The sequence below is a fragment of the Triturus cristatus genome, chromosome 3_2 (genome assembly GCF_964204655.1).
Source record: "Triturus cristatus chromosome 3_2, aTriCri1.1, whole genome shotgun sequence".
Lineage (NCBI taxonomy): Eukaryota > Metazoa > Chordata > Amphibia > Caudata > Salamandridae > Triturus > Triturus cristatus.
The window spans coordinates 456,575,653-456,589,147 of record NC_140584.1 but is presented as its reverse complement, the minus strand read 5'-3'; the positions used below and the strand labels follow the sequence as shown (position 1 = coordinate 456,589,147).

Genomic DNA, 13,495 nt, shown 5'->3' with positions numbered 1-13,495 from the left:
TCACTTCTTCCCACCCACAAACACCACACACGTCGAGAAAAAGGTGGTCCACAGACCACATCACTGCTTGTGATTCGTAGAAAACCTGAGCTTAAAGCTGGATTTTTTTAAAAACACTGTGATGTTGGGCAATTCACTTAATTTTCGGCGCCGCTGTTCGTGTGTGTACCAACATAATCTTTTAAACACAGCCTGTACACCAGGACTAGGCGCTATGCAACACATGCCCAGACCCTTCCCAATTACCTCCAGTCAGGGAGAGACCAACAGAGAGAGAGAGAGGGGGAGGGAGAGAGCACCAATGCTGGGGGCATAGAAGAAGAGGCAGTAACATTAACAAGGGGACAGTGACACAAACTGGCCCAAGAAACAGTGAGACACACAAAAGATCAGGGATTCACAAGCATGGACGGTGGAGTGGACTGACACAGGACACAGGATACGGACATACTCCGGTGGCCAAAGCACTCGCACCCCCTCATATGTTTCCAGAGACAAAACTGTGCATTATTTAAATAGGGACCAAAATGATGTTAGTTTATAGTTCTTCCAATAAAACCCATCCACTACTGCCAAGGCAGCGAGGGTGGTCCGGCCAGTGCTGTACGGATGGGGTTGGTGGTTCAGCCATTTTGGGCTGCTGAACTCCAGGGGGCTGCAACAGGACGGGCTCGAATCCCGCAGTCCCGAAGCCGGACTTTGCCCCTGAACACAGGGGGGTCGCAAACCCGCAAATAATTTTTAATTTCCCGCTGCTAAGGCTACCGGCAACGCACCCCCAGCACCCCCTCCGTGGACCTGAGACAAAGAATGCTGTGGTGACCTACCCGACATCCAGATGAGGACGGCAGCCGGGATCAGACCCTCCGCATCGCGTTGTGGCGCGAGCATCAGCGGGACAAGGAGCGACATCAGCAAGGGCTGCAGGAGCAGCGGGCTTCACTTTTGCCCCTTTTTTCTAATGTGGGCTGCGAAGGACGATCGGCACGTGGACATGGGGCAGCATGACCAGAGCCTCCACCCCCGCCTGTACCACGGATTGAAGTGGTGAGCTGGGTCTCATCTCACCATTCCTGGTGGTAGTAGGGATAGAACGGGGGCAGCGTAGCGAAAGCCTTCACCCCCCACCCAGCAGAACAGCAGAAGTGGTGCACTGTGGCTGCACTGCGGAGACGACGGCACCGTCAAAAATAAAACAAGTGCTCACCATGCCTGCTAAAAGGTTTCTTTTCTTTATGGGGCCATGTGTTTGGCCCCATAAAGATAAGAAACCTTTTGCAGCATAAGGAAGACAGGCGAGGCCGTCCAAATGGGACGGCTCGAAAAGCTAAGCGAAAACGTCACCGGCACCTCTTTCCCAATGACTGGCCGCCGGTTACCATAAACGGTGACGCCGGCCAATGGGTAAGAGGGGCGGAGCTTAATGCCCCTTACTGAAAATACCCTGTCAACACAATCTTGCCAGCGAGACTGCGCATGCGCGCAGCCTTACGCTAGCGAGACCTAAAAAGAATGAGGGATAAATCAGGGTATTAATTAAGGGGGTGAGCACTGAGGTAAAGTTACAACCACAATCAGGGTGACTAATTAACCTAAACTCAATCCCCAGCAGCTGTGGTACAGAGCAGACTGGCGTAATTTAAAGGCAAGGTGTAAAGTATTCATGCAGTATCAAAACAGTAATACAATCAGTACACAATACAGGGAGAATCCCAAATCAATTTACATAAATAAAGCACATTTTAATAAATAAAATGACAGCAAAAAGTTACAAATCCTGTAAGGGAAATCAAAATTATTAAGCTTTAAAGCTCAAAATCGCACAAAAAAGCATTAGGTAGCAATAATGGTAATCTAGTTGCGCTTGACCAGTACCGAGGCGCATGTTAAGGTCGACCTCAATGGAGCACGGGTTGGATACAGAAACCAGGTCCGACCCTGTCAGAAGTTTTACCTTTTGACTTAAGGCCAGTTTTGCCAGTTTGTCACGCAACACAGTGCAGCAGCCGCAAATGCGCTGCATTGCCTGACAGGGAGTGAGCAGGAGAGCACTATTTTTACAGGAATATGGCATTCTCCTCCCCTGTCCCTAACACCAGTGCAGAAATGTCCGGCCATGCGCCACGGACACACTTTGCACCTTAGTGCAAAGGTGTCTCCATCTATCATAGGTTTTGTACTGGAAGGAAACTCTTCAGGTTCAACATTCTATGCTTAGACTAACTTTAAAAATGTTCTCACTTTGTATGTGTGCTGTACAGTGCAACACACATGCAAAGTCAGAAAATAATGGAGAAAAAAGCATTTCTCCTTCATAGAGCCTTTTTGAAATAGGAGCTATTTTCTGATGCTGAACCTTGTCTACTTTTTTAAGTAAATAGAGCTTTGCTACAGAAACATTGGGTAGTTGCATGGGAACACTCATGCACCACCCATGGTATGCCCCCTTGCCACAAAGTAATGCAAAACAGCGCTATGCACTGCTTCACATTACTTTCAAGTGATTTTCTAGTGTAAAACAAGTTTCACTCTGGAAAGTAAATAGGTGAAAAGAATTAGCGTTGTTGCAAACACAGCATTAAATCTTAGTAAATAGTTCCCTCAGTCTCTAAAATGGAAGTCAAAAATTCTCAACAAGACAGCAAGCTGTGGCTGAGGAGTGCTCCACATTGTCTGATAGCACCTGCTCTAGGTATTATTAAAGCCATTGTCTTTTGGCAGAAAAGCTCAGGGAAATTTGAATTTTGTGTTCAGAGAAGGTGCCTCACCAGCCAGATACTTTTGGCACCTTCACTCTGTGAAGATTTTTTCCTTTTATTTAGCTTGGATTTTTGCCGAGGGGCAAAGCCTCAGGCTGTAGCTGAAGAGAGCTCCAAGAGACTGGATACCTTCTATGCTAGTTTGCATGGGTTTACTGTGGTGGCAAAGCTCTGAGCAGTAACAACCTTAATCTTTGGCCCAGGGGCAACACACCTTCCTTGGTTCAGCTTGGCAGTTTGGTCCTGGTCCTTTGAAGGCTCTTGAAGCCAAAATGTTTCTAGGTCCTAAGTGTCAGGAAAAGTTAGGAGGCATACACTTGTGTCCCTGTAGCTTGAACATGAGGTCAACCTTGTGACACTTGGAGTCCTCTTCTTTGTCCTGGGTATAACAAACTACAAGAGGCCTTTTCTGAAACTGCTTGGCTGACCAGTTCCAACTGGACCTGCCCTGGACCCTGCTGCTGGCTTCTACTAGAATAAATCTTTACCTCAAGTGCTGTCCCCAAGATTCTGAAGGGAGAGAACGTCCAGTTTCTTATGCTCCTCTGAGGTCACAGACAACAGATCCAGTCCTCTTTTGTTCTCCCACAGATCCAGAAAGTGTTCTGAAGAAGTTGACCAAGGGTGCCACATTTAAGGCTGGCACCGGCCAGTGGGTGGGGATGCCTCCTCCCCACTCCCTAACCATTAGGTTGAATGTTCCCAAGGTAACCCGTCCACTTGCAGCTCTTTCTGTGTGCCCCATTGTAAATAATCCCACAGTGCCCCGCTCTGCTTAAATCCAAGATGGTAAAACCCTTCTCCCTTTGTGTAGAGCCTGTGTACCTACCCCAGTGAAGTGGCCAGGGAATTGATCAACGCCTCCTATTTGGCCACTCCAAACTAGTTCTGGGGACAACTACTCTCCCATTGGGTTTGGTGCCTGCCTGACTGGGAGAACAAAAGAAGGTCTGTACCCAGTTGTCAGCTAACATTTGCCTGTGACAGGCTAGGCGTCCTTGAAGTTAATCAAGTTCCTCGGCACAGCCCAGGTGGTAATCCTGTGAGAGGAACAGTACACCTCCTCACACCAAAAGCCTTTGTGTCATCTTTTGGGATTAATTCACACCTCATCAAGGGGGCAATTCAGCTACCAGGTGACTAATGTAAATGGGCCTCCAAAGGCTTTAGGCAGGGAAAAAGGTATCTTTCTAGAGGTAATTTTCCAAAATATTTATTACAATCCTGTCTTCACCTATGAATGTGGGTTTGTAATACAATTTTGCAAAAAACTGAAGAATTACATTTGTAGTTGTTTTCTGACAGGAGATAACATTATTACATTTAATATTGTATCCCAGTAAGGAGCAGCTGACCCAGCTACAGTGATAATAGCTTTTGGGGTCTGTTCACTGTAAGAACGTGTTTAACATTAAAGCTTTACATGTCCTACTTTTAAATATTAATATTTTACCTGCTCCTACTCCCTTTATTGCAGGGTGCATAGTATTTAAAATGTGGGTTTAGGCCTGTCAAATGGCCAAACCTACAGTTTAAAACTGCACAGTCAGGCTACACATGGTAGACCTGCTGTCGTTCTTACACTGCAACTGTAGTGGATGGCACAAAGGGTGCGGCAGTGCACTTATGACATTTAACTTACAGGCCCTGGGTACATTTTTGTACCATATACTAGGGACTTATAGGTAACTTAAATATGCTAATCATGGGTATTCTAATTTCATCATGTTGAAAGAAGTAGCCCAGGCACTTTGTGTACATTTTATTTTAACTCTTTATTTATTCAGATTTCAGTACAACCAGCAACAATCCTGTTGCACATACATTACATTTTCCTGTGTTATTCTCTTATTCCCACAGATATGTAATACCATATAACACAGGATTCCATTTCTCCCATCTGCCTCTCATCTCCTCCTCCCACTCCAAAGCTTCCTTTTCAACACATAGTCACTCTTTGCCCTTTCCACTGGTTAGCATTAGTAGAGTTCTACTGCCAGCAGAAACAGTCAAAGCAAAACATCTGGGGGTGCACCACTCAAAGGATGGCCATATCCAACAGAGGGGCAGTAGTAAAACCCTAAGCTTTTTTGTCAAAATGCTGAAACAGCCGCCCCCTGCTCTTAGGCAACAACAGGACCGGCTCATACTTAGAAGAAACATAAAAGCTGTTCTGTTTTGTCAGCCCTTCCTAATCCTCACCTAAAACATCTGCTCAATTGAATCAACTCGGTTCTCAATAGAAGGGTCAGAAAATAGATCTATCTAATTCTAACTAGGCCTACTGATAGCTATAATTTTTTCAGGAATTGAGGAACCCTGCCTTTTCATGCACTTTGAAGCAGCTTTTCATACCCTGCCTTTTCTGGCACTTTGAAACAGCTTTTATGAGCATACATAGGACCTTATTAATGTTGTTGTGGGTAATTTGGAGATGGAAAGATCCATCACCACACCGTGGAAAGCATTAGGGGAGCTTTTGTATTATTTGGGTTTCATCAGGATTGCTGTTTGTATCTGCTGTCGGCCAGGTCCATCTTGTATCCATCTCATATAATTGCAACAGGGCATCAAAGGTTAATGAGAAATTAAAACATGATTTTGTTTATGGGTTTTGCAACCTCTTTCTTTCAGTAGGATGTGTCAGGCAAATATTTTGGAGTTCTCTGGGTGATCATTGCTTGTGGCAGGAGATGAGCTGAGCGCTGCAGAGAAGCAGAGTGTCTCACACACTGACACAGTCCAACAGCTTGTGGCATTAAAACCCTTTTTAGCTTTTTTGCTAGCTTCTCTTTCTATCCAGAGCTAGATGGTTAGCGGACTTTCTAAATCTACTTTGATGTAAAAATTCAAAATGCACCATTCTTTCCCAGACTCAGTGTAGAAAGGACATCAGTGGTACCTTGAAAGTGAGTAGCCTCAGTAAGGTCAATGTAATCTGGGATGGAATTTCCAGCTCGGAGGCACAGCAGAATTCATGTCTCTGTCTATGAACCCTTGAGATCCTTCTTTATTTAATTACTTGTCCTTGGACTATTTATGAAGCACCCCTAGTAACTAATCATTTTAAGTGACTCATTTTTTTGAGTTAGAAACTATTCTCTGCAATTAATGGTGTGTAAATAAGATCTCAGTGTTTGATATGTGACACCAAATTTGTCTTTGATTTACTTTTCTGTATAGAAATCACATATATTTGGCTATCTTAATGGCCGTTAAATTAAGGTTGTTTGCGTTTTTGAATTGTGTTATTAGCCACCCTTAGAGGAAATAATGCAGTACTTCAGGTGCACAGCCATAGGTGGACTAAACATTATGCATGTTTGTAATGGAAGATATGAATTGCACTCTCTTTAAAGTATGTCACTCCCATTCAATTTTTCTAGCTCAGCCAACATTGGACCTTATACAAGCTGTTCCAGAAACACTTTGTATTGAAGACGTGCTTACGTTGTCATGCAGAATCCATTCTTTTTTCCCAAAAACTCTTAAAGTGAGTTGGTATAAAAATGATGAACAAGTGAGTGAGAACATAAGCATTAGTGATGTCACCAGTGGACCAGATGGACTTTGTAGCTGCACAACAAGCCTAACATGTACTCCTTGTAACAAAGATGTTGGGAAGGAGTTCATATGCAGAGTTGGCCATGAAAGTCTGAAGAATCACAAAGGTTCTACCAAACACAAAGAAGCTAAATGGACACTTAAATATCTGAGTAAGTCACAAATTATTTAAATTCCTCTTGTTAAAAGTCTCTTGTACTTGTTTTTGTCCACAGCCTGATTTTATTTTATTGAATTTCTCACTTTCAGTAATTGTATGCTCGCTACATTCTTTGACACCATTATAATATTGATTGTAACTAGGTACAAACTTCTTTATAATCCCACCCTCTGTCAAAACTGTATCTCCTTCAATGCTACATCCATATGCTCTATATTGTTGTTTATTGTCATACTCACGCATATCAGAAGTTTTCACTGGGCCTGGGATATCAAATTGATCCGAACCCTTCATAAGAAGAGGGAAATACAAAACACAGCAGATCCATATTGGGCTCTTTCTAGGATTATTATTTGTATTAACTGCCTTGTTATGAATAAAGGTGCTCCAAATTGAATTTTTAAATATATAAATAATGTTATGGTAGCACAAGCATGGGCTGTCAAAACAGCCTTGCCAATAATGCCCTTTCTGCCTCACACCCTTCTGACAGGCCTGGTTGTAGCATCAGTGTTTTCTAACCTGAATGTTTCCCCCATTTTTTTACTCAGTTGGCTATTTGACAGTTCCCACTTACCAACTATCCTTTTCTTTTCATGAAGAACCTTTGGTCTGGCTATGGCAAGATCACCGATCTGATGCTCTTGTAAGGAGCACCCAGCCTACCCTACTTAATACTGTGTGACAGACCCCCAAGAAGTGCAGTTACCTACCCTGCTGACTGATTAGGTGCTGTGGTGATGCCATCCCCCCGGTGGGAACTGTTATTACCTCTCCCAACCCAATCTCCTGTCTGTCGAGCCATGCCCTGACAGTAGAGGCTTTAAAGCATGAATGGCCAGGGGCTGTGCAGTCAGGCAGCCTTGAGCACCAGAGCCCCAGAGAGGACTGCAGTGCTATACAGATGGCCCAGATGCCATGTGGTATGGGTGGGTGACAGCAAATCTGATGGTGGGTGGCCAGGGGCTTGGTAGAGCAGGCATCTGGTAAGGAGTTGGACCCCGTCAGCGCATATACAGTCCATCTTTTGGAACTGCTGCCAACTGTATGAGGGACTGGTTACTCAGGCCAGGGTGCACCGGCTGAAATTAACTGATTACAAGGGAGAGGAGCCTGGCCCTATGGGTGGAAAAGTGAGGCTGCAGAGTGTAGGGACCCCCCCTGCTGGTCTTTCCTGAAGGGACTGATGGGAGTGGAATGATCCCGATTGGCAGAGGGCACGTGAGCAGACTGTGAGGGAGGGTCCTGGAGCGGCATGCTGTGGTCTGTCTGGGGCTCTGGTTGTGGACCCGACATGAAGAGGATGGTGGAATTTACCCGGCGGGACCTCAACCAGCAGCAAGGACACCTGGTAACCACTTTACTTGGGTCTGCAGGTATGTGGGTGGGGGCCAAGTCATCAACATGAGAAGATTCGTTAATACTGACCGAGGGAGGTCTGTAACAATTAGAAACTGGATACTAGATTATTCCGGGGGCTGAAGTTCATTGCCACCGAATATGGGTAAAGCTAAATCACCTAAACTGCCTAAGGGCAACACTATGATGCAGTGTACGACACCTCGTGCCCTGCCACAGCAGGCGACTACACAAACAGGCTTGCAGAAAATCACCAAGCAGAAGATGGTGGTAGAGGACACCTCAGTAGCAGATATTATGGCAGCCTTTCAGGCCTTGCAAACAATTTCGGAAGGGAAAACTGATTCTGTGTCAATTTGGGGTCAATCTGCTTCAGGCAGACCTGAGCAAGTTGGCAGAGAGGGTGCAATAAGCAGAGGGCACCATCACAGAGCTGAAGTCGGAGGTGGCTGCCTTGAAGGATTAAATAGTGTCGATGAAGACCAGGCCAAACATACTTGTTTCTACGATTTCCAGAGAAAGTTGAGGACATGGCTACACAATGATTTCTGGAGGAGTGGGTCAAACGTGAGATGCAGCCGCAAGAACTCTTTGGACTGTTTATAGTGAAAAGAGCTTGTCCTGGCCCCGATGCCTGGCGCGCCACCTATGTTCCTCATAACACAAATTCCTAATAACAAGGGATGTGACTGTATCCAACGTGCGGGTCGAGAGATAGTAATAGCATGAGTCTCAAACTGCAGGTGGGCTATTTACCTAAATTAGACCAGGAGGGCTCAAGCCCAACTGAAATCAAATATAGAAGTTAAGCAAAACCTCTAGTTGATGAACCTCAAGTACATTCTGGTGTTTACGGCCCGGCTACAAGTTTTGGCAAAGGGCAAAAAATACTTCTTTGATAGCCCAGATGTCTGGTCTTGGTTGTTAATTTTTGGGTAAAGTTGGTCCCTATGGACTATCACTCCCTTGAGTTAACCTTGGGCAAGGGGATCATAGATAGAGGGGATATAAGGCTGGAGATGATCTGGAAGCTTTTGGAACTGAGGTGACTGGACTCCCCATGTGGTGGTGCAGGATGATAGGACTTTGAGGCCAGAGGATAGATCCTCTTCAGGGGAAACAGACATCCCAGTGGGGTTGCTGGAGAGGTCGGCTGGAGTTCTTGCAGAAATTAAGTGCAAGGAATAAGGAGCTGATGTCACCTGAAGGGGTGGTGTGGTGGTTCAGAACCTGGACTGACTAGTTAAAAGGTGGTTTTTGGGGAAGGTGGGTATGCAGATGCCTGTATATATTTTTAATGTATGCCAAGAGGATACATTTCATAAGATGTTAAAATTAATTTTGAGGTTGTTTTACAATATGATCTATGCTATATATGGCTGAGTGGGCGGGAGCAAGGATAAACACAATATTGTATAGTGGATTGTAGACTCAGAATAGCTGGGGAGCCCTCTTCTGTAGGGGTGACAGTCTTGGTGACTGAATGATACCTACAATACCACAAAGTAGTTGGGAGGGACATAGTTAATTTTTGGGATAGGGTGGGATTCCATGTCAGGTTCATTGGTAAAACTAAGAGTCTTGGGGCATACCGGGGTGAACAAGGAGTTTGAGGGATGGTGTTTGCCTGTAGGGATGGGGGCTGTACTGTTGGGAGGTTAGACGTTTTTTGATGCAAAGACTGGTCAATTGGTCACGTTCTCATATCATAGAAGAGGAGACTAAGCACACAGATAGGCATACACTGATTGGTACAATCCCCTGCTTTCACCCAATTGAAAGATAGCAGCTATAAATAAGAACTGTATGTCCCGGAATGAGCGGAGACAAGACACATTTCCCAAAAGCTACAGCATCTACACTTTCATGAGTTCAAAACCCCATGCCCCAGGAAACTCCTTTGCTGAGGGCAGAGATGTCCAATCTTGGTAAGAAATGGTGAGATCTCATTTGTGCTGTGAGCTATTCTAACTTTGTAAGGGGGTCCTGACCTGGGTTGCACTAGGGGTCTCATTTTAATTGCAGGAGGTGTGGAACCCACATGGGACATACTAGGTTATCTTCAGTATCCTTGATGGAGGGGAGGCATGTTTGATTAACACGTAGCTGATGCATACTTTTTCCACTCAATAATGTGGGTAGCCTTTCTGTACATTGATGTTAGATTAATTTGGATGGGAGATCATAATTGTGTGGGGAATTGGAGGCTAGATAAGTAGAGTCCTAGACCGGGGCTAAAAGCTGCAATGGAAGCGGCATTGCCAAAAATCCTAATAGAATCTGATCTATTTTCATTATCCAGCACACAATATATATAGGAGAATATGTGACTGTTTGAACCTGCAACATATTTAAATAGATTTTTATCAGTCCATTCCCCACTGATTTGCAACATCAATTACCCAAGCCTAAATTACCAATGTTTAGGTTAAGGTCGGAAGTTCTGACTGATCTCACCTTCCTTCCTCACATCTGGGACCTTACTGGACACTATATTCTGGATATCTAGGGGTCCACAAACTGTAGGGCTACCCAATGGGAGACATTTAAGGTGACTGTCAGTAGAGTGCGTATATTTATATATATTTGGAGTGTGAGGCTACTTGAAGAATACCCTGATGGACATGGAAAGGGTGCTGGCTAGCGTACAGGTCAGGTCAGTGACAGACCTAGAAGGGGCCAGTGCTCAAGAATTTCTTAATAACATTGGACCTGCTTCTTAGGAAGTATGTCCCCTGGACTCTTTCGACCCCATTTCTTTGGAAAATTCCTTAAGGACGCTAAAAGGCCTTAAATCAGGCTCTCCTTTGGATCTTGCCCCCACATCTATTCTGGCATTGGGAGGAGAGGCAATCAACCCTCACATGAATCAGCTATTAAATTACTCCCTCCTTGAGGCTACGGTCCTCAGGAAATGGAAGTTGTCCAAAGTTATCCCCTTGCTAAAAAAGGCTCAGGCCAACCCATCTGATCCAGCTAGTTACAGGCCCATCTCCCTGCTTCCAGCTTTTTTGAAGATCCTGGAAAAACACGTTAACCAGCAGCTATCATCCTTTCTGGAAAAGAATGGCCTGCTCCACCCTAGCCAGTGGGGCTTTTGCCCGAATCACAAAATGGAAACAGCTCTGTTAGAAGTGGTGGACTCTATCCGGCTGAGTCAGGAGGCAGGCGAGAAGGCATTGCTGATATTGTTAGATCTGTCGTCCGCCTTCGATACGGTGTCACATCAGATGCTCCTGACCCGGCTTCACGCGATCGGCATCAGGGGGTTGGCTTGGAAATGGTTGGCTTCTTTTATAGAGGAGGTCTGGCGTAACCCTTTCTCAGCTTCCTCACGCTTGTTGGAGGTGGGGGTCCCACAGTGTTCGGCTTTGAGCCCAACCGTGTTTAACATCTACCTCACTCCTTTAGCTGAGGTGGCTGAATCATGTGCGGCCAAAATTGTGTCCTATGCTGACGACCCACAGTTGTTGTATTTATGGAAGGCTAACAAGCCTTGCCTGGGTGTGCTAATCAGTAACTGCCTTGCAGCTGTTTTCGGTTGGCTGGCCTCCAACCAGTTGAAATGTAACGCTGCTAAAACAGAACTGCTCTTCTTTGGTAAAGAGGCAGAGATCCCTTTACATGTCTTCTGGCCTACGTAATGCTCTGGCCTCCTCAGCAAATTGCTTGGTGGTGAAAAATCGGGGGTTCAAACTGGACAATCAGCTGCTATTTCGTGTTCAGGTGAATGCAGTAGTTGGCGCCAGTTTTGCTTTGCTGCGTCTTCTACGGAAATTCCAGTTTTTTCTATCTAAAGAGGCCATACAATAGGTGATCCAAGCTCTGATTATATCAAGGCTAGATTATGGGAACAGACTATCTGGGTATGCCTAGCTGTTTGCTGGACAGGCTCAACTTGTCCAGAATGCAGCAGCCCGGACCATTTTTGAGCTCCCTCGAAACTCGCGTGTGTCACACCTTCTGATGAGCCTGCACTGGCTCCCTGTAAGGAAAAGAATCCTTTTTAAAACTCTGCTTACCACACAGAAAGCACTCAATGGGGAAGGACCAGGCTACCTTAAACGTAGGCTATCTTTCTACTCTCCTCGTAGACAGCTACGCTCCACTGACCTGTTGTTGGCCAATGTCCCCCGTTTAAAAAAATCTAGGCTAGTAGTTAAGTCTCTCTCCTTCCTGGGACCTTGCCATTGGAATAAAATGCCACTGCATTTGAGACGCATTGAATCCATTCCCCTGTTTCGGAAAAAGCTCAAAACATGGTTGTTTTCCCGCCCTTAAGCTCCTTCTCCCATGTTGCCACCATCCAGCCAGCGCCAGGACACTCTTTGGAGTAACAGTTTACAAATAACCCTCACATAGACATTGTGAACAGCATCTGTAGTAAACAAAAAGACAGATGGAAGATACCTGGACCCAGCTTGATATCTACACCTACACACAACATGGCATGGTTTATTCCCCATCCCAAATAATCAATGTCTGACTTTTGGCATGGCTGTTAAAACCTGAGAAATCCCAAACACATATACCATCATTACAACAGAGTTATAGGAGAATGGTAATTGTAAAGGAGCAAATGAACATTTATTTGTAAGGAATACAAGAGAGAATGCCTATCTCTGGTGGATGAACAAGAGGTAAGGGCATTCATGGGCGGTGTGAGGCTAGAGAGACTTACAACTACATAGTTAGAGGTGTTAGAGGGCCCAATTGGAATGCCCAAATTGAAATAAATTTTGGTGGGGATGGCCTGAGGTAAAACACTTGAACACTTAAAATGTCATTTTTTTTCGAAGAATCCAAGTAGGTTGATTGCTTCCCATTCAAAATGCAGGAAGTGGTGGTAATCCTGGTGCCCAAAGAGGGCAAAGATCTTACTCAAGTATCGTACTACCATTCATTATTTCTGATAAGAACTGAAACCTAGGTGCCAGTAGATTTTTGGGCATCATTAGGTCCCAAGTCAAAAAGTTTTATTTGTTGAGGAACTCCTACGGAGGTCCAAAAAATGCAACAATACAATGAAAGACACAATTTTAAACATGATATAAAAAATATTTCCCTTTTTTCCTAAATTACAACAATAGATTAAAAAGTGCGATAGAAGGGTGAGTATGCTTTTTATACAGTACAAACTTTATCGATATCCCCCCGTTAGACAATACATTCTAATAGCGAGATTTTAAGTATTTCCTCGCTATTAGAATGTATTGTCTAACGGGGGGATATCGATAAAGTTTGTAATAGCGAGATTTTAAATATTTCCTCTCGCTCCCATAGACTATGCAAATGCAATGTATGTATGCGTGAGGGGCAAGATGGCCGCCGAGACGCCGTAGTGGATGGTCGCACCCTGTAACCCTCCTGACTGGGAAGATGAGGTGTACTACGTGCTCATATGCTTAGATTGCAGACTTACAGATTTTGCAGATTCACTGATCTACTACCAAGCTAAGTTGATTTAATCTAATCTGCTGTGGAAAATTTGCCTTTCTTACTGGGAGAAAAAGAGCACTCGATACTGATAAAAAGCGATGTTGAGAGAACTCACTGGTTTGCTTTTTTTGATATGTGACTTTCCACAAGAGAAAAAGTGGGCTCTGCAGAAATATCTGCACAAACACTGTTCAGCTTTGATTTCCCATTCGCC

The 13,495-nt window shown here is 44.7% G+C and overlaps 1 protein-coding gene across 1 annotated transcript in view; it reads left to right on the top strand.

Annotated features, from left to right (window-relative positions):
* LOC146857533 (uncharacterized) overlaps positions 1–13,495 on the top strand; it is an 813,297-nt gene that overhangs the window by 492,890 nt on the left and 306,912 nt on the right. Inside the window, exon 7 of the mRNA XM_085648075.1 lies at positions 6,146–6,475. Coding sequence (XP_085504201.1) covers positions 6,146–6,475 — 330 coding nt within the window. The remainder of the gene's footprint in view (positions 1–6,145; positions 6,476–13,495) is intronic.